Source organism: Dioscorea cayenensis, chromosome 10 (genome assembly GCF_009730915.1).
Source record: "Dioscorea cayenensis subsp. rotundata cultivar TDr96_F1 chromosome 10, TDr96_F1_v2_PseudoChromosome.rev07_lg8_w22 25.fasta, whole genome shotgun sequence".
NCBI lineage: Eukaryota > Viridiplantae > Streptophyta > Magnoliopsida > Dioscoreales > Dioscoreaceae > Dioscorea > Dioscorea cayenensis.
Genome location: NC_052480.1, coordinates 2,024,291 through 2,042,886, shown reverse-complemented (window position 1 = coordinate 2,042,886; position 18,596 = coordinate 2,024,291). Strand labels below are relative to the sequence as shown.

At 32.8% G+C, this 18,596-nt stretch overlaps 3 protein-coding genes across 3 annotated transcripts; 1 reads left to right on the top strand and 2 right to left on the bottom strand.

Annotated features, from left to right (window-relative positions):
- Positions 1-1,947: 1,947 nt before the first annotated feature.
- Positions 1,948-3,350, top strand: LOC120270772 (omega-hydroxypalmitate O-feruloyl transferase-like). The gene is made up of 2 exons (XM_039277843.1): positions 1,948-2,379; positions 2,448-3,350. The coding sequence occupies exons 1-2, from the start codon at positions 1,948-1,950 to the stop codon at positions 3,342-3,344; spliced, it is 1,329 nt and encodes a 442-aa protein (XP_039133777.1). The 3' UTR covers positions 3,345-3,350.
- Positions 3,351-3,382: 32 nt separating this feature from the next.
- LOC120270771 (protein NRT1/ PTR FAMILY 4.4-like) lies at positions 3,383-5,415 on the bottom strand. Its single transcript, XM_039277842.1, has 5 exons — positions 5,328-5,415; positions 5,025-5,242; positions 4,471-4,917; positions 4,254-4,375; positions 3,383-4,163 (listed from the first exon to the last, which is right to left on the bottom strand). Exons 1-5 carry the CDS (start codon positions 5,413-5,415, stop codon positions 3,383-3,385), a joined length of 1,656 nt encoding a protein of 551 aa, XP_039133776.1.
- A 1,380-nt stretch (positions 5,416-6,795) lies between these two features.
- On the bottom strand, positions 6,796-10,544 carry LOC120270585. Its single transcript, XM_039277640.1, has 2 exons — positions 9,935-10,544; positions 6,796-7,224 (listed from the first exon to the last, which is right to left on the bottom strand). The coding sequence occupies exons 1-2, from the start codon at positions 10,494-10,496 to the stop codon at positions 7,145-7,147; spliced, it is 642 nt and encodes a 213-aa protein (XP_039133574.1). The 5' UTR covers positions 10,497-10,544; the 3' UTR covers positions 6,796-7,144.
- Positions 10,545-18,596: the final 8,052 nt, after the last annotated feature.

Sequence of the window (18,596 nt, the reverse complement as noted above, 5' to 3'; positions counted from 1 at the left end):
AAGGGGGTATTCTAGAAAAGGAGACAACTGTGTGAATACGAGAACAATGATCAAGGATGGACGGTGAGGATTAAATCTCAAAGGCAGTGTTTCAAAATCTCATGCGTTCCTTTTGATCGCAGCCGTAGAAATCGCCTCGAGTTCATTGAGAGACGCGGTCACGGAATGACACGTGTTTCCAATTTTTTGGAACGTTGGGTCTGGAATGTGGTGTGCGGCGTGGAACAGGAAACGGTGGGCGGTTTGGCAGGTGGATTAGGACACGTGGCTGTGTTTGGATGGTTAATTGAATTTTAGAAAATATTTTGTATATACCCCTGCAAAAACCCAAATTATATAGGGTTGATTTCAATGTGTCAACACACAATTTTTTTTAAAAAAAAACATAAAAATTACTTAAATTTTTTTTAATTATATGTAAGGCCATAATAACATGATCCGAGATATTTTCAGTGAGTTTGTTAATATTGCGCTGACACGACATTGACCTGACACCTCCACATCAGTAAATTCACCGAAAATAGCCTCAAAATAGATTATTGTAGCTTCACGTGTAACTGAAAATAAATTAAGTGAATTTTCTGTTAAATTGTAGCTACGGTGTTATAAAGTATAAATAATTGTGATCATAAGTGAAATGAAACCAAATTATATAGGTAATTTTAGATATAATTGACTACTATTATTATTTAATAAAAATAAATTATCATTTAATATAAATAAACATTCCATTTATACTCTAATAAAAATCTAGAAAAATAAAAATATAAAATATTTAAGAGAGGGGAAAAATATTTAACACGGGATTATCTCTAAAAAGTTAGTCAAATCATCATAACCGATGCACTTCTGTATTTGCTTAACATTTGTTTTATTATTTGTCAATTTTATAAAAAGTTTATAAAATAACAAATGTAAATTTTATTTTTTAGAGAGATCCATGAAATAAATATAAATATTTTATTTTATAAACTCAGTATCCAAAAATTGAAGAAATGTGAGAAGGCTTGTGACTACTTTAAAAGATAGAGTAATTAGGGATCATTTCTAATCCTACTCTTTCTCATCTCTTATAACATAATGAGTAATCTAACCATTTTTGGTGGTTTGGTGTCTTAACTCTGATACCGTATTTTTAAATTACTTGTACTTTACTCCCCTATTGTCTCCCTCACTTGTATTTGCAATAATTATATCTTTAATATTATATATAGAAAAGATCATCTGTGGACATTCACGTCCACAAAACAGCACAGTACACATTCATTTGTTACAGTGGGAGCTAATTATGATATCAGCATTTGCAGATTTCAATTCTCTAGCTAATTATGGTAGTAATATTCGTAAATTTCAATTCTACGAATGTGTTTAGATGATTGAAGCTTTTATATATATATATATATATATATATATATATATATATAGGCCCAAAACTTTTGCCTCTTATTTGCTTAGCCCTATCCATTAAATTTCCAAAATTCCAAAAAAAATATTCTTTCTTTATTTTAAAGAAAATTTTGACCAAATATTTTGGACGCATTGAAGACCATGACAATGAAATCTCATCTGATGACAATTAAACCTGATGACCATTCTATTAATCCACCAAAATCAGAACAATTTTATTAGAAATTTTGTAAAATAAAAGAAATAGATTAAATATATCTTATCTTCAACAACCATGCTCATTACTAGTCCACCAACAATTAACTAGCTTTCATAAAAAATGCAACTTAAGGAAATTAAAAAAATTATCAATAATTAAAGACCAATCTAGCATTCATCTACCAACCCAAATATTATACAAGACTCCATTAATGGCTCTCAAGCTCATCAACCACCTTAACCATCTTTTTTGGGTACCTTCAATCTCTTTATATGTATATATATCAATCTAGCTATATGCATGAAATAATTCATCATATCATTTTCACAAACTCCATAACAATGTCAAGCTTAATCAAGGACTTGAAGATCACCATCAAGAGTTGTAAGCTTGTTCAGCCATTGGAGACACATGAGAGGAGGTCTATGTTTCTATCCAACATAGACCAAGTCCTCAACTTCAATGTGGAAAGAGTTCATTTCTTTGATGCAAACCTTGATTTCAATATTGAGTGTGTGGCTGATAAGCTTGAGTTTGCATTCAGGACTCTACTTTCTAGTTATGATTTCATAGCAGGAAGATTGAATTTTAACACTCAAGAGAAGAGGCTGGAGATCGATTGCAACGCTGCCGGGGCAGTGTTTGTGGTGGCAGAGAGTGAGCTCACGATTGCGGAGATCGGAGATTTAGAGTACCCTAACCCGGCTTTCGCACAATTGGTGGTGAAGATCGAATGCATGGAGGCAGAAGATAAACCTCTTTGCGCAATTCAGGTAAAAATATTAAATTTGGATCAGTTAATTTGGTAAATATAAATATGAATATAGATGTTATTTATCAGGTAACGTCGTTCAAATGTGGTGCTATTGCAATGGGCACAACAAACAACCACACAACCATGGATGGAGTTAGCTTCAAAGTTTTCTTTGAAAGCCTTGCTTCACTTGTCAGTGGAAAACCTTTAGGGTTTACACCAATCTCCGACCGGAGAAGTTTCGCGGCCCGATCTCCGCCTCGCGTTGAATTCACCCATCCAGAACTCACACAAATACTCAAAGATCACCACCAAACTGATCAAACTCTAATTGACAGCACTTCAAGTAATCTAGAGTTCAAGCTTTATCAACTAAGCCAAAAGGATATAAACAACTTGAAAGGAAAAGCAAGAAACCAAGGAAAAGAAGGGCCATGGATAACAACTTTCAATGTAGTCACTGCACTTGTATGGATATGCAAAGCCTTAGCTACTACTTCAAAGGATAAAACCGATAAGATATCGATGATTTTTTATGCCGTTGATCTCCGTTCAAGGCTACAACCACCACTGCCAAATTCATACACAGGCAATGCTGTACTCACTGCTTATGCTAAAGCCACATATGATCAACTAGAGAATGAACCATTTGGTTTCATAGTTGAGCTTCTTCACCAAGGAGTGGCAAGACTGACAGAGGAATATGCTAGATCAGTGATAGATTGGGGAGAGTTACACAAGGGATATCCTAAAGGTGATATCTTTGTGTCTTCATGGTTGAAGTTAGGAACAATGGAGGTGGAATTCCCTTGGGGAAGGCCAAAGTATAATGGCCCTGTTGTTCATCCAAACAAAGACATCATCTTGCTCACTCCTCAAATGAAAGGGAAGAAGAAGGAATGTGGTGTTAATGCCATTCTTGCTCTCCCTCCACGTGACATTCCTCACTTTGAAACACTTTTCCACAAACTCCTCCTTATTTAATTAACTTATATATATATATATATATATTATACTACAAGCTATTTATGAGGATCATGTATGTATGTGTATTTCTTAGACCAATACAAGAAATTGAAGAAGGAAAGAGAAGCAATGCATGAGAGTAACCAGTAGAACTTATCAAGATGGCTCTTGTTCAAATCAGCACCATGCAACCATCCATTGCTAGCTCTATTCACCACTTGAATTAGTGCACTTCCTAGCAAAGATGAGAACCCAATTATGCACCAAAATATGGCAGTGCCAAGTGACTTCATTCCTTTTGATATTTCAGTGTTGAAGAACTCCAACAATCCAACAAATGCTGCCACTTCAGTGATGCCAAGTATGAGAAATTGCAAACTTAACCAGAGAACAGAGATGTGAACTCCATTCATTTCTAAAGCATGTTTCCTTCTCCTCTCTATTAGAGCTGAAACACTTGTTGCTAAAGCTAACACGATGAAGCCCGCACCGACACGCTGCAAGGGAGTGATGCCTCTTGTGTAACCAGTGAACCTGCGAGCCAAGGGGACGAAGAATCGATCGTAGATGATGATTAGTATCATCATCAAGATGACTCCAATGGCCACTAGTGATGCTGGGGAGATCTTGATTTTACCAAGCTTAGTGTTCATTGCTGTTCCTTGTTGAACACTGAAGGTGAGGAGGAGAGGGATGGGTATGTAACCAAAGACTGAACCGATAAAAATAGGCAGCATTCGAAGCACGATCTTCGTTTCTTCGACTTGAGCTTTACTGCAATGTGACCAAACTCCAGTATTTCTTCCATCGGTCATTATTAAAGCTTTATCAAGAAATCTAAAAAATTAAACATAATCAAGAACATATATAAATTAGCAAAGTTTAATTAGTTGTGGATAATATCTATAAATGTGTATAGAGACTTACTTGAACTCCATATATTGTTTATCACCATCTCTATGATCACTTTCTTCTTGTATTTCTCCTTCATCTTCTTCTACTCTTACAGGAAATGAATGCTTCCTATTTCTGAATGCAGCCACAAAAACCTGAAAGACATTTAATTCAATAATTAAACAAACATCAATATGAAATACATATATATATATAAGTCTTTGTCTCTGATCAACTATATATATATTACCTGCAACATTCTAGTTAAAGGACTTCCTTGTGGGATTTGGAATCGATAAAGCCGAAAACCACTAGCAATCACAGCGATGCCGATCGAAACCAGAACGGAAGAAAGACCGAAGCCATAATCCCAGCCCTTATTGTTCTCAATCCAAACAATGAGAAGAAGACCAGTGAGAAGTCCTAGTGAGGTGACAAAGCCAAACCAGTTGAAGAAGCTAGACTTGAGTTGTGATTCAACAGGATCATCACTGTCAAACTGATCTCCTCCAAATGATGCCAGGTTTGCTCTCAAACATCCTTCTCCAAGAGCAATAGTGAACAATGCTACACAAAGAAGAACTTCATTTCCTCCATGAACTTGCTCACATTTGATTATTCCTTGCATGGCTTCTACGTTGCATGCTTTTGGTTTCAGTGATGGGAAATATGACTCCATTGCTAGCATTGCAAATCCCTAATAATTATATCAACAAGATAACATGAAGTTTAATTATTAGACTTTTTTCATAATAAAACCTTGCTCTTATCAACATATATATATATATATATATATAGGATTACCAGGAACTCAAAAGGGGCAAAGATGAGAATGGTTTTGAATCTAGAGACGTATGAGTCTGAGAGGAAACCACCAAGGAGAGTAAAAGCACAAGTGACACCATAAAAGGTGGTGACTATTGTTGAAGAGCTTGCAATGCTGGTGTGCATGGTCCCATGGAGATAGGTAACCATGTTTAACATGTTGGTTGTGTAAGCCATGGCACACATCACCACCATAACTGCATGCCAAAATCATTAATAAAACTCAAATAACAAAAATTAATAAAAAAAAAAATAGATATATATATATATATATATACTTACAGTAGATAAAGTATGCAGCTTTGAGTCCCCCATACCTCTCCTTGTTGATTGGATTTCCATTCCAATCCTCAAAGCCATTGATTGCCATTGTTCTTGCCTTTGTTTCCTTGCTAGAGCTGTGAGTCTCTATATATGGCATGAATAAAGGCTCTCTTTAATTATAGGTAAATGATGTTAATAACTAAGCATATAAATCACATAAATATTTAAAAGAATTTGATGACTAAAATTAGATAATATTTAAGATGACTTGGAAGCATAATGAAGAATAAGAAGCACAAATAAAATAAAATATATTAAAAGTAATATTACAATTTTTATGCTATATATATACACAAAGAGGAGAAACCACTCTTTTATTAAAAATAAATAAATAAAATTTAATAATAATGGAGAAGTCACTATTGAGGGCATGTGCCGACCTATTTTGATTATACCTAATGAACGCATTTTATGTGTGAGAGACCTCACACCATCTTTACACAGAAACCCTATTTATTATGCATTAGGTAAGAATTGAACCTTCCACTTCTCATATGAGAATGTATATTTTAAACTATTATTTTAAACTATTAAATTAGCCAGATCACCCATGATAATTTTTTTATAGAAATAGGTGAAATATATATCTATTATATCCAATGGATACTGAGGATATTAAAAAAAAAAAATTTAAAAATTAATATAATATAAAAAATTTGCCAACTAATTGATAGAAGAAGAAAGAAAATCCCCAAATGGGATTAAAATATTCAAAACAATTGGAAATTATTTAAATAATAATAAAGAAAGAAAAGGGGAAAAAAATGGAAGCACACTCACATTGCTTTCCTCCTGTTCCTCAAGTCAAAGTTTGGAAGACTTTGATCATGAGTGACTTCACATTCAATGTAGTCAAGTCCTTCACCTCTCATCCCAAGTGATTAAAGTTTGGGGACACGTGGCAACATCCAAACATTTTCATTTATTACATGTTTATGGACCTAAATGGGCTTTAGGCCCAGCTCTCAGGCCTGCTTCACAATTAAGCCCACAAAATTCGTTAACCATTTTGTATAAATGTGAGCCACATCAACATATTTATTTTTGGTATAATACCCAAATTAGTCCCTCTATTTTTTTCTCTTCTCTTTTAATCCATCTACTCAAAAATACTCCCCACTAGTCCCTCTACTCTTGTAAATGACCTCACGTAGTCCCTCTACTTTAATCTCTTCCCATCTAATCTCTCTACTCTTGAAAGTACAACCATTAATTAGCCCATTTTAGAGTAAAAGAGATTAAGTAGAATCATTTTCAAGAGTAAAGAGACTAATTAAAAAAAATTTTAAGAAGAGGAACCAATTTGAGTATTATACCTTTATTTTTCCCGCCCACAACAATACTGATATAGCACTCATAAAGAAATAACACTTAAATAATAAAAATGACACTTAAGATATAAATGCAAGATTTGCCAAACAAACAGTAAACAAAAAGGACATTTATTTATGAGCATTAGTCACTACAACATATAAAGAAAACATTAACTCAGCATCATATACCAAATATAACATATGGATTATTGTTTATATATCTATATATATGGTTTTTTATGTCAGGGGCATCTTATCATCAGTTGAAGAGAGCATGTCCTTGTATTTCTGCAGTCTCTGATACTTCTACTGTTATTTTCTGGATTCTAGAGAAAAGTTTTTCAGTAAACTGATAGCTGGTCATAGTAGATGAAAATTCAGTCCAAGAAGTCGATATTCCGGTTGTCAATCTTCGAGAAAGAGTCGCTAAATTTAGCCGGGGACATGCTCTGCGAAAGCCCATCAGTTGCATAATTTAACCGTGCACGCCACGGCTTGAGCCCAGTATTTCAGCCTCGCTTTAACATCGTCAGGATTGTCACCTGAGAGTAAGCGAAAGAAACAAATTAGTTGCCATATGAACTCACTTCGGCGGTACTGAAATTTAATGGTAAACAAGAACAAGATGTAGATAACTTCTATGTGAATAAAAGGACTCTGAATTTCAGAATAAAAAGAAAATGTGTAGAGTAATCTAATTGCTTGATTTAAAACAAAGATCTTAAGTAACATCCAATTGGCAATAGTTGGAGAAATCTTCAGCAACAATGATTGGCAACACGCAGATAATCAATTCCATGATCATAGCCTCCAAGAAACATTCTTTGAGGTTATCAATAACAAGTGTTCATATTACTTACAAGCAACCATTATCTTCAAGCTAGTTATTGTACCAATTGAGCAATTTGTTTATGTAAAACAAAGAGATTAGCTCAAAAATTATACACACTTGGAAGCATTTCACTACTTGCAAAGATGAACAAGTGTTTGGATTACTTACAAGCAACCATTATTTTCAAGCTAGTTACCATATCAATTATTTTTGTAAAATAAAGAGATTAGTTCAAAAATTATCCACTGTTGGAAACATTTCACCAATTGCAAAGGCGAACAAGTTATTCGAAAGTAATAAAACGACAAGGCACGAAAACGACAAATTGGCATTGCTCCCAAAAGAGGAAAACACAACTCACGGCATCAAAAGAATGTTGATACTATCCAGAAGCAGCGAAAACAAGTGTTTGGATTGCTAACAAGCGACCAGTATCTTCAAGCTAGTTACCATATCAATTATGCAGTTTGTTTATTATTCAAAACAAAGCAATTAGCTCAAAAATTATCCACTGTTGGAAACATTTCTCCAATTGCAAAGGTGAGCAAGTTATTCGAAAGTAATAAAACGACAAGACACGAACACGACAAATTGGTATTGTTCCCAAAAGAGGAAAACACAACTCACAGCATCACAAACACATTGATACTATGTAGAAGTAGCTAACACAAGTGTTTGGATTACTTACAAGCAACCAGTATCTTCAAGCTAGTTACCATACCAACTATGCAGTTTGTTTATTATGCAAAACAAAGCAATTAGCTCAAAATTTATCCCACTCTTGGAAACATTTCTCCACTTGCAAAGGTTAACAAGTTATTCGAAAGTAATAAAACGACAAGACGCGAAAACGACAACTTGGCATTGCTCCCAAAAGAGGAAAACACAACTCACGGCATCAAAAGCACGTTGATACCATCTAGTAGCAGCAAAAACAAGTGTTTGGATTACTTATAAGCAACCAGTATCCTCAAGCTAGTTACCGAACCAACTATGCAGTTTATTTATTATGCAAAACAAAGCAATTAGCTTAAAAATTATCCACTGTTGGAAACATTTCTCCACTTGCAAAGGTTAACAAGTTATTCGCAAGTAATAAAACGACAAGACACGAAAACGACAACTTGGCATTGCTCCCAAAAGAGGAAAACACAACTCACGGCATCAAAAACCCATTGATACTATCTAGTGGCAGCACAAATAAGTGTTTGGATTACTTATAAGCAACCAGTATCCTCAAGCTAGTTATTGTACCAACTATGCAGTTTGTTTATTATGCAAAACAAAGCAATTAGCTCAAAAATTATCCACTCTTGGAAACATTTCTCCACTTGTAAAGGTTAACAAGTTATTCGAAAGTAATAAAACGACAAGACGCGAAAACGACAACTTGGCATTGCTCCCAAAAGAGGAAAACACAACTCACGGCATCAAAAGCACATTGATACTATCTAGTAGCAGCAAAAACAAGTGTTTGGATTACTTTTAAGCAACCAATATCCTCAAGCTAGTTACCGTACCAATAATGTTTTTATAGTAAACAAACAAAGAGATTAGCACAAAAATTATCCACTCTTGGAAACATTTCTCCACTTGCAAAGGCAAACAAGTCAATAGAAAGTAAAAAAAAAAAGACATGAAAACGATAAATTGGCAGTGCTCTCAAAAGAGGAAAACACAACTTAAGGCATAAAAAACACATCAATACTATCCAGAAGTAGCGAAAACAGGAAAATAGACCAAATTATAAAGTTATTCTTGGCAATAAAAAGATACTCATTATAAGAAGCAAAACAACTTCACAAGAATGTCAAAATCTCACCTAAGACACTAAAATGGAGACATTAAACTTCCCCACCTAAGATCTGATATTTCTAAATCATTAGCCAAAAACAACTACACAATTCTTCACTTGTGAAAAAAGCTTAGTATTGTGCTATATACAACCTGGCTGTACTTCAATCAAACTAATGAAAGAATATCACAAAGCATGACTTGGATGAGCTAAAAGCAACATATTCCTGCCCAAAACTTCAAGAAAACATCATTCAAATGCCAGACATCAACAAAATAGAGATAAACTATGAAAAAAAAAAATTCAATACCCCCATCCAAACATCAACAATATAACAAGGGAAACTTAAATTTAAATCTTTCTCTGCTTTTCATCAACCTTCCCTGAATCCATCATCCGAACAGAGCTATAAAGAAATAACTCACCTTCCCTGAATCCATCATCCGAACAGAACTATAAAGAAACAACTCAATTTTTTTCACACATTCATGGCAGTCACCAAAGAATCTCCAATCAATCCTCAAAAAACGCATGTCTTTTATCACACAAAAACGAGATCTTTCCAGCACTGCACAAATTAAAACAATCAAAACCTAATAAAAAAAAATCCCAACACAAATCATACCAGGGCTGGAGATCTTCCAATTAGCAATTGGAGTCGTATGCGCCACCGTATGCGGCGCCGAGGACTCCGCAGCCTCGCCGGACGCCTCCACCGACTTCCCCTGCTTCCCCTGCTGCTGCTGCTGCTGCTGCTGCTCATCCAGAAACCTCTGACTCATAGAGTAACAAAGCTCAAGCGCAGGCAAAGTCGAGCAAAGTTCCGGGATCTCCTCATAGTTAAATCCAAACCCTAGATCCAAACACCCCTTCAGTTCCTCAAGATCCTCATCCGTCAAGCTCTTAGTCCTCCCCACAGCGCCATCCCCACCCACCAATCCTCCATCCCGTCCTCCCTCCGCCGCTTCCACATACCCCTCCAGCATCACCTCACCCCCACGCTTCCACCGCCACTCATCATTCTCCAACATCGCCGGACCAAAAGATCGCTGCTTTTGCGCCCTCTTCTTCTTCTTCTTCTTCTTAGACGAGGAGGATGAAGAGTAGAAGTCAGAATCAGGATTAGGGTTTGAGAAAACAGGGAATGGGAGCTCGGATTCGGAGGAGGAGGAAGAGGAACCCTCCATTGCCGCTATGAGAGATGAAAAAGTTTGGTTTTTTTTTTGGCTGGTGCTGGCGCTGATGAAGGCTATTTAAATGAAATGAGACAAAGTGATGATCATGATGTATGTGTATGCCATGCCATGCCATGCCATCACTACATGCCATGGGAAACGCGTTTCCTTACATATATATTTAATTATTTAATTTATTGAATTTGTAATTTTTGGATAACTTGTTAGGAAGGGTTATTATGTGTTCATGTAATTTGAATTTGGGGCAGTATATTGATTAAAAAAAAAATTGAAATTTTATTAATTAATATCTTAATATCATTCAAATTCATGTCATGCCATCACAACATGCTATGGGAAACGCGTTCTCTACATATATATATATCATTATTTAATTTATTAAATTTGTATTTTTGAAGAGGAGGCGCGAACCCACTGAGGCCCAGGGGACGTGACGCAGCAAGCTTCGAGTGAAATAAGTGGAGATAGGGGTCGTACTCACGTGGACATTCGAACCACTGCAGTCATAATCACTATTTACAACTCCCGGAAATGTCTTTCAGTAGGAATCGAACTCTCACCACTGATAAGGAAATTTCTATCTGAACCACGATACCAATAATTCGAAGGTCGTTGATATTAAATTTGTAATTTTTGGATAACTTATTAGGAAGGGTTATTATGTGTTCATATAATTTGAATTTGGGACAGTATATTGATTAAAAAATTTTGAAATTTATTTTAAAATTTTATTAATTAATATCTTAATATCATTTAAAAATTTTGGATGGTATTTATGCGCATGCCTCATGATGCCTTGCCATAACTGCAAGCCTTGGGAACGCGTTTCACAATCGTTTCCCCTTAATATATATATATATATAATTATTTAATTTATTAAATTAGTAATTTTTGGATAACTTGTTAGGAACGGTTATTATTTATTTGTGTGATGTGAATTTGGGACAGTATGTTGATTAATAAAAATTGAAATATATTTTTAAATTTTATTAATTGATATCTTAATATCATTTAAAAATTTTGGAGTGATTTGAATGAGAGAAAGAGATGATCATGAGATGCATAGTATTCATGCATGCCATCACTACAGGCCTTGGGAAACGCGTTTCACAATCGTCATATATATATATATACATATATATATAATTTATTAAATTTGTAATTTTTGGATATCCTTTTAGGAAGAGTTATTATGTATTTGTGTATTAAATGTGAATTTGGGACAGTATATTGATTGAAAAAAAATATATTAATATCTTAATATCATTTTGAAAATTTTAAACAGTAATAAATTTGCAAGAGAGATGATGTCACGCCCCGAACCTAACCGGGCACGTGGCAACCGCCACGACGACAAGAAATGGGTCCCACAACGGCCCCACTTTCGTGTCGGCCAGTAAGGCTTCAATATAAACACTGTTATCACAATTATATAACTAGAAGACAACATAATAAAATATCACAAATAGGGTTCCCCAAGACTAGGAACCCTAAACACAAGAATAACAGCAATAATAAAGACAAACCGGGGGTTTTAAGATACAACCCTGAAATATAAATACAAGAACCACATATAAGGTCAAGTCTAGTGGATCCATAAAGGGTCATGCATACTATAACAAACCTAAACAAGAAGTACAGATAGACCACTCTATCTGCATGACAAAGACAACTCGTCCAACGTCGCGATCGAAAAAGATAAAAAGGGAGTGGTGAGTAGCAGAGGTTACTCGAAAGTGAGTGGTGTCAGAGATAGATGTAATGAGTGATAAAATATTTCAAATGGTAATTCGAAGAAAAAAATAATAGCATATAAAAATCAGGTCCCAAGTACTCAACATATTAACAACAACACGTGATTCATCGATAGGAAAAGCAAATAACATTTTAAAACATAATGAACATAGCTCAAAAATACAGTCGGGCTTCTAAAAACAATTCCCTACACTAATCGTGGCGCGACTAGTCTGTGGAACCACCAAGGAGTTTTTAAAACTTTTTAAAATTTAAAAGAGTTGCGCTTTCCTGGTGTTGGCCATCGAGATCCCCGTGGTGACCCCGGGTTTCTCACATAGTAACCCCCTCGTCAATGGCTCCGCGCACCTCTTGACCGGGGTAAACGTGGTTAACTCACGCCGCCTCCCATCGAGCCGGACCGTGGAACCCCGACATCGCAGTTGTCGGACTAAAGTCCGCCGTCACCATTAAAACCCGAATGCCACATATAATTCTTTTCCAATTTCCAATTCAAAGAATCCATCGCACAATCGTTTAAAACCGGAAAATATACATTAAACCATGTTCCATTTGCATACAAATGCGGAAATATACATCAAGCCATATCTCATTTGCATATAAATACGTAAATGTACTTTTTAAACCATATCTCATTTGCATATAAATACGTAAATGTACTTTTAAACCATATCTCATTTGCATATAAACACGGAAATGCAAAGTAAACATGTTTCTTTCAAAAATAAATAGGTATAAGCATTCTAGGTTTAACCATTTCAAGTAAATTCGTACTCAAAAATATATATCGTGGAAACCAATTTATCATCAAATTTATGTGATAAAACACATGAACAAATACTTTGAGTACTTTTATTAAATCTATGCACATTAGAAATTTAACCACTCACAGAACCCGCTCGCTCTCGTCCCCGAGACGCCCTACTCGATTGGCGAGCTCCTTCCCTTAGAGGATGCTTCGCCACCTAGATACAAGCAGAGAATTCAAATTCTAACGAACATAAGAATGATGACCAAAGAAAATGCATGAAAATACAATTTTACATCGCCTAATACGGAACCTTAGGGTTTTATGTAGCAAAACATCGTCATTTTGGATCCAAACGACATCATAATGGAGTAAAAACTAGTTCTAATGAGTTCGAGGGTAAGAAGAGCTTCAATGTGACCAAAAGAAATACCATAAAAGGCTCAAAATTTTCGGTCTACAGAATTTCGAAATTGCTACAAAGAACTCGAACCTTATACTCATGGTTTTCTCCCAATTCTACAACTCTAAATCGAAAAATTTTTCTTCTACAACATCCTCATACATGCATTATAAATCATTGGCTTTCAATTTAAGCCTATGGATCATCATATTCATGGAGAAATCGAAATTTTTTTATATTTCTAAAAAAACAAGGAAATACTGGGTGAAATACAAAACAAAAACATTGGATATAAAGGCTACACTGGATTCGGGAGTGAGAGAGGAATAAATTTGGTATTGAAGGTCGCCGGAAATTCTCACGGAAAGATTTTTGTTTCTAAATTTATGCTCGGCCGAACAAGAAGAACAAGAAGCAAGGAAGCAAGGAAGCAAGAAGGAAAGGCTTAGAAGAAAGAAAAGAAAAGAATGGGCTAGAAGCAAGTTTGCCACGTGCTTCAGCCTCTCTAAATTCTCAGATTTTATTTATTTATTTATGAAGACTGAAATTACCAAAAATACATCTCTAATACAAAATAAAGAGGAATGAGTCCAAAAAGACTGTTTTGCTTTCCTACGGTTTTTAGTGGTTTTCACACACAATCATCGTAGCAGTCATGCAAATACGCCACTAACTGAAATGACCATTTTATCCCTAACTGCAAAGATAAAAAATTTAAATAGTAGAGTCTAAATCGGATGACAGTGACAACAGATGAGCTTGCAAAACTATCATTTTGGCATGATACCGTAGCATCGGCTCATTATTTGGAGGATAAGTCAGGAGTTGTTTTCTAAATAAAAAATTAAAAATTAATATATTTTGATATATTATTTTGGGAAACAATCGCGTCTATAATTATCTCATATATATATATATATATTATTTTAAAATATGAAAAAGAAAATAACATTTTGAAACTTGTCTTTTTAAATTGATATTTAACCTTCTAAAAAAATATTGTTATTTTCATTTTTGGTAATTTTTTTACATAAATGAGGAAATAATAAGTAAACATTTTTTTTTATTTTAAATCAAAGATCTACACATGACATAAATAAATAAAATTAATTAAATTTTGAGAAATTAGTATCAATTGATTGCAAGCTTTGTGTTTTTCATTGGTTTATTTTTTTTATTTTTAAAATTAAGAGAATCAATGCCCCCATTAATCCCTTTCTGGAAATGAATCTGCGAACTTTTTAACAATAATAGAAAAAATCATCAAATTTTGGAAAATTCATATGCATTAATGGTTATCCTTCTATATTTTTTTCCCCCTTTTTTATGTTTTTCAGTGAGAATTATTTTTTATTTAAATCAAAGCATGCATTGAATGCTTAGGCACACCATCCATCCATGCATACATTTGGGAAACGCGTTTCCCAAACGGTTCATAAAAATATAAAATTAAATTAGAGAAAAAAATGGTAACACTTGTCTATTTTTCTTTTTTTTCTCAAATTTATTTCTTTTATTTTAAATAAAGGTAGCAATGAGGTGGCAGTGGGCTCCACAGTCTTGGAAATTGACGAAAATATCCAGAGGGTACCGGACTATTAGAAGGGTAAAATAGTCTTTTTAATTGCTCCTCAGCTGCCGACAAATGATCATATACTATGCTTTAACAGCAAACACTAGGTTTGTGTGTAAAATGGACACGTGGAAGATAACCATTGGTGAGAAAGATGTGGTGTTCGACAGAATGGTTGTTTTTACAGTTGAATATTAAAAAATAGTTAAAAAGCATTAAAATTAAACATGAACAAAGCCTTTTTCATGGTACTGTTTAAATTAGCCCACCGAGTCCTTTGTGGAAGGTGTTATGTCGCTCTCCTCCAAATTGTCTGATAGAAAATTTTATTAACTTGATTTAATTTTTAAAAATTTTGTGGGTATACAAATTATATGATTTTCATTGTCGCATGTGACATCTGATTTGATTAAAAAAAATCATAAGTGTTCAATAATCACTAGTGCATCATTATATATGTTTCTCCTCTAACAACTTTTTAACGGGTTGTGCTTGTCACATTTGTTAAAAAAATTATTATTATTATTATTATTATTATTATTATTATTATTATGAAAGTAAATTGCATAATCTGCAACATTATGTAGATAATCAATATATCTAAAAAAATTCTAAAAAAATCATTTAATTGGATTTTATTCATATTATTTATTTAATGGACCACATTTTATATGACAAGTGAATCTATACAATTACAAAATTTAAATTTAATTATATATTTTTGCATATAAAATTATTAAGTCATAAAAGTATAAAATTAAGATTAATGGTGAACAATATTTCAACCTAAAAGGTCTATTTTAAGACATTAGTCAAAAAAATAAAAAATAAAAATAAAAAAGTGTTCAATGTTTTATCTTAATTCAAAAATAAAGGACTTATTCCCTATCTTATTCTTTATCTCCCCTTTGTTAACAAGTTAAGAATTAAACATTTAAAATCAATAATATTTCAAGTATCATATAAAATTTATAATTAATTATTTTATTTTTTTAACATATTAATTTATTAACAACTACATACTCTAGACCAATTTAGACGAGATACTGAAAACTCTATAAAAGATAGATTTCTCTCAAGATAAAAAATTGAACTCCAGATCACTTTTTTAATAGATCTAGACTTCGGCCAATTTAATTAATTCTTATTCGTAAATCTGCAATTAGATTTATTTATCAACATCGTTTATAATAATATATATATATATAAAGCAATTAATGTGGTTGAACTTGTTATTCTGTTTTATGACATATTTCTCATGCCTCCATTCAAGAACATATGAGAAACAAATTAAACTGAACGCCAACCATAACATAAAAAGCTTGAATGAGACTAGTGAACAACAAGTGATTTAAAGTGGTCCAAATTAACGCAATGAAGCATACCATTTTTATTTTTATATTTTTTTTAAAGTATATATAAAGATAAACATTCTAAAGGGACTAGTGAACTTATAAAAACAACATATAAAAGCCCAAAATACCAATTTACTCCCATACATACATGTGCCGATGCATGCTCGCCTTTCATTAAAACTCTTTTCAATAATAAAAAATAAAAAATAATAATAAAAGTTATCTTTATATCAAAGCATGCTAAAATATAAAGATGATAGTGAGGAAAAGATGACCAGTCCGAATCTTTTAGCCAACAAAAGGTTTTTTAAAAATTGACCACAAATCTTGATCAAGTGGTCTGAGTATTTTCTTCGTATTTTAACATTTGTTTTATTTATTTTTATACAATAGTGATTTAACATGTATCGTGTATATTATGTGTATATATATATCCACAAGTCATTTTTATTAGTTTATATAAATAAACAAATAAATTAATTAATTAAAATATATTTTCATAAGATTCATAAGTTGAATTTTCAACTATAAAAATATGAAAGTCATTAAAAATGTTTTGCAGGAACACACACACACACACACAAAGCTTTTTTTTATAGTATATTAATAATTATCCAATTTTAGACCCGTATGCAAGCTATATTCTTTATATATATAGCTCTACATATGAAAGTATATACTTGTTCTTTAAGTTCCTAGTTCTTTTTTCCAAAAAAAAACATAATTCCCTTCATGAACAATATATATATATATATATATATATGTATATGGTACATAATTAAATCATTATATGATTGAAATGAAGTAGTTTTGGTAGGTGAATCACATTATGAAATATTTACATGGATTTGGGTGGTGAATGAAACTCATCATGGCACGCATGATTAAGTGATATTATTTATATATATATGTATATATATGCAAGCTTCATTAGCTTTTAATTAACTTTCAGAGATTATTATATTCTCATTGCTTATAATGAGCTGGCCATAATTATATATGTAAAAAAAATTTACATTGAATTTATATTCCATATGTATATATATATAATATATATAGACAACTGCAGTGACCAAGTTATATTTACAAAAATTAAGATAGAAAACTATGTTTTAATTGTGATTCCTTCTTTTTGAAGAATAAAAAATAACAAACTTATATTTGGTTCTTGTTATTAATTAAAATTGGCCATAAATTACAATTAAAAAAAAGTATGTTGGAATATATTTGGCATACTTTTTTGTTTTAATAATTTTATTATTTACTAGTACATGTGATATATTAATTGAGTATTATTATTATTAAATGTGCATTTTTAAACATAGCCAAAGTCTATATATATAATTAAGAATACAAATCATACTTTTGTTTCTATTCTCTTTTTCTTCTCTTCTCTTTACAACCACATGCATTCTTATATATTAAACATTGATTATCACTTTTCCTTATTTTTTCATAACCATCAAAATTATAATATGTTTTGTCATCATTATATATGTTCCACTCATCCACCATCCTTATGACAAGACCATATATAATCACATGCAAACATGCATGGCAGAGTTATATTTTGAATGGGATGTATCATGCATGCATGCATGAAACAAGTGCATCAATTGTTTTTCATTGCATACCTTGAGAAGGCATGCATGGATGCTTTTTTCTTTGCACGAGTGTGCACTCAAGATTGTAGGAAAAAAAGGAAGGACAAACATGGCTCTAATGGACATTGGTCCCTATGCATGCACTCATGTAAACAAGAATACAAGAGGCTTTTGGCAGGAAAAACCTAGCTCAACTTATGCACACACTTTGTTTTGTTTGGTTGGTGAATCACATACTATCAACCCATCACATGAGTTTGGTGCCTTGTCATGTTTCAATAATGCCATGAGACACATCAACTTTTTTTTTTACCTGTTGTATATATATATAGATATGAGTTTTACTGTTCTACTTAAAAGTACCTTAAAGTTATTATAAAACATGCATGAGATTCATGGATATTATTATATCAAATCATTGATGTAGCTTGTTGTTAAATCAAATGATTGATATCAAAATTTTTTTTAATGTGAATCTGCACGCGTGTTTCTTACCTTTAAGTTTGTTTATTATCTTTTGTCTTCTCTTCAATTATTAACTGATTGTTTTGTTTAGAAATAAGTAATGATGGAACCAGATTTTTTTTTTGAACCGGCCAAATTAAAAAAAAAATCTAGATAAATATTGGTTTCGCAAAATTTGGATATATATA

Excerpts from the sequence above, each read along its gene's own strand:
- LOC120270772 (XM_039277843.1), top strand. The coding sequence starts at position 1,948 with ATGTCAAGCTTAATCAAGGACTTGAAGATCACCATCAAGAGTTGTAAG. Across the intron at positions 2,380-2,447 it reads AACCTCTTTGCGCAATTCAG|GTAACGTCGTTCAAATGTGG; the intron begins GTAAAAATATTA and ends GTTATTTATCAG.
- LOC120270771 (XM_039277842.1), bottom strand. The coding sequence starts at position 5,415 with ATGGCAATCAATGGCTTTGAGGATTGGAATGGAAATCCAATCAACAAG. Across the intron at positions 4,918-5,024 it reads TTGCCCCTTTTGAGTTCCTG|GGATTTGCAATGCTAGCAAT; the intron begins GTAATCCTATAT and ends TATAATTATTAG. Across the intron at positions 4,164-4,253 it reads AAACAATATATGGAGTTCAA|ATTTCTTGATAAAGCTTTAA; the intron begins GTAAGTCTCTAT and ends TTAATTTTTTAG.
- LOC120270585 (XM_039277640.1), bottom strand. The coding sequence starts at position 10,496 with ATGGAGGGTTCCTCTTCCTCCTCCTCCGAATCCGAGCTCCCATTCCCT. Across the intron at positions 7,225-9,934 it reads TTGGAAGATCTCCAGCCCTG|GTGACAATCCTGACGATGTT; the intron begins GTATGATTTGTG and ends GCTTACTCTCAG.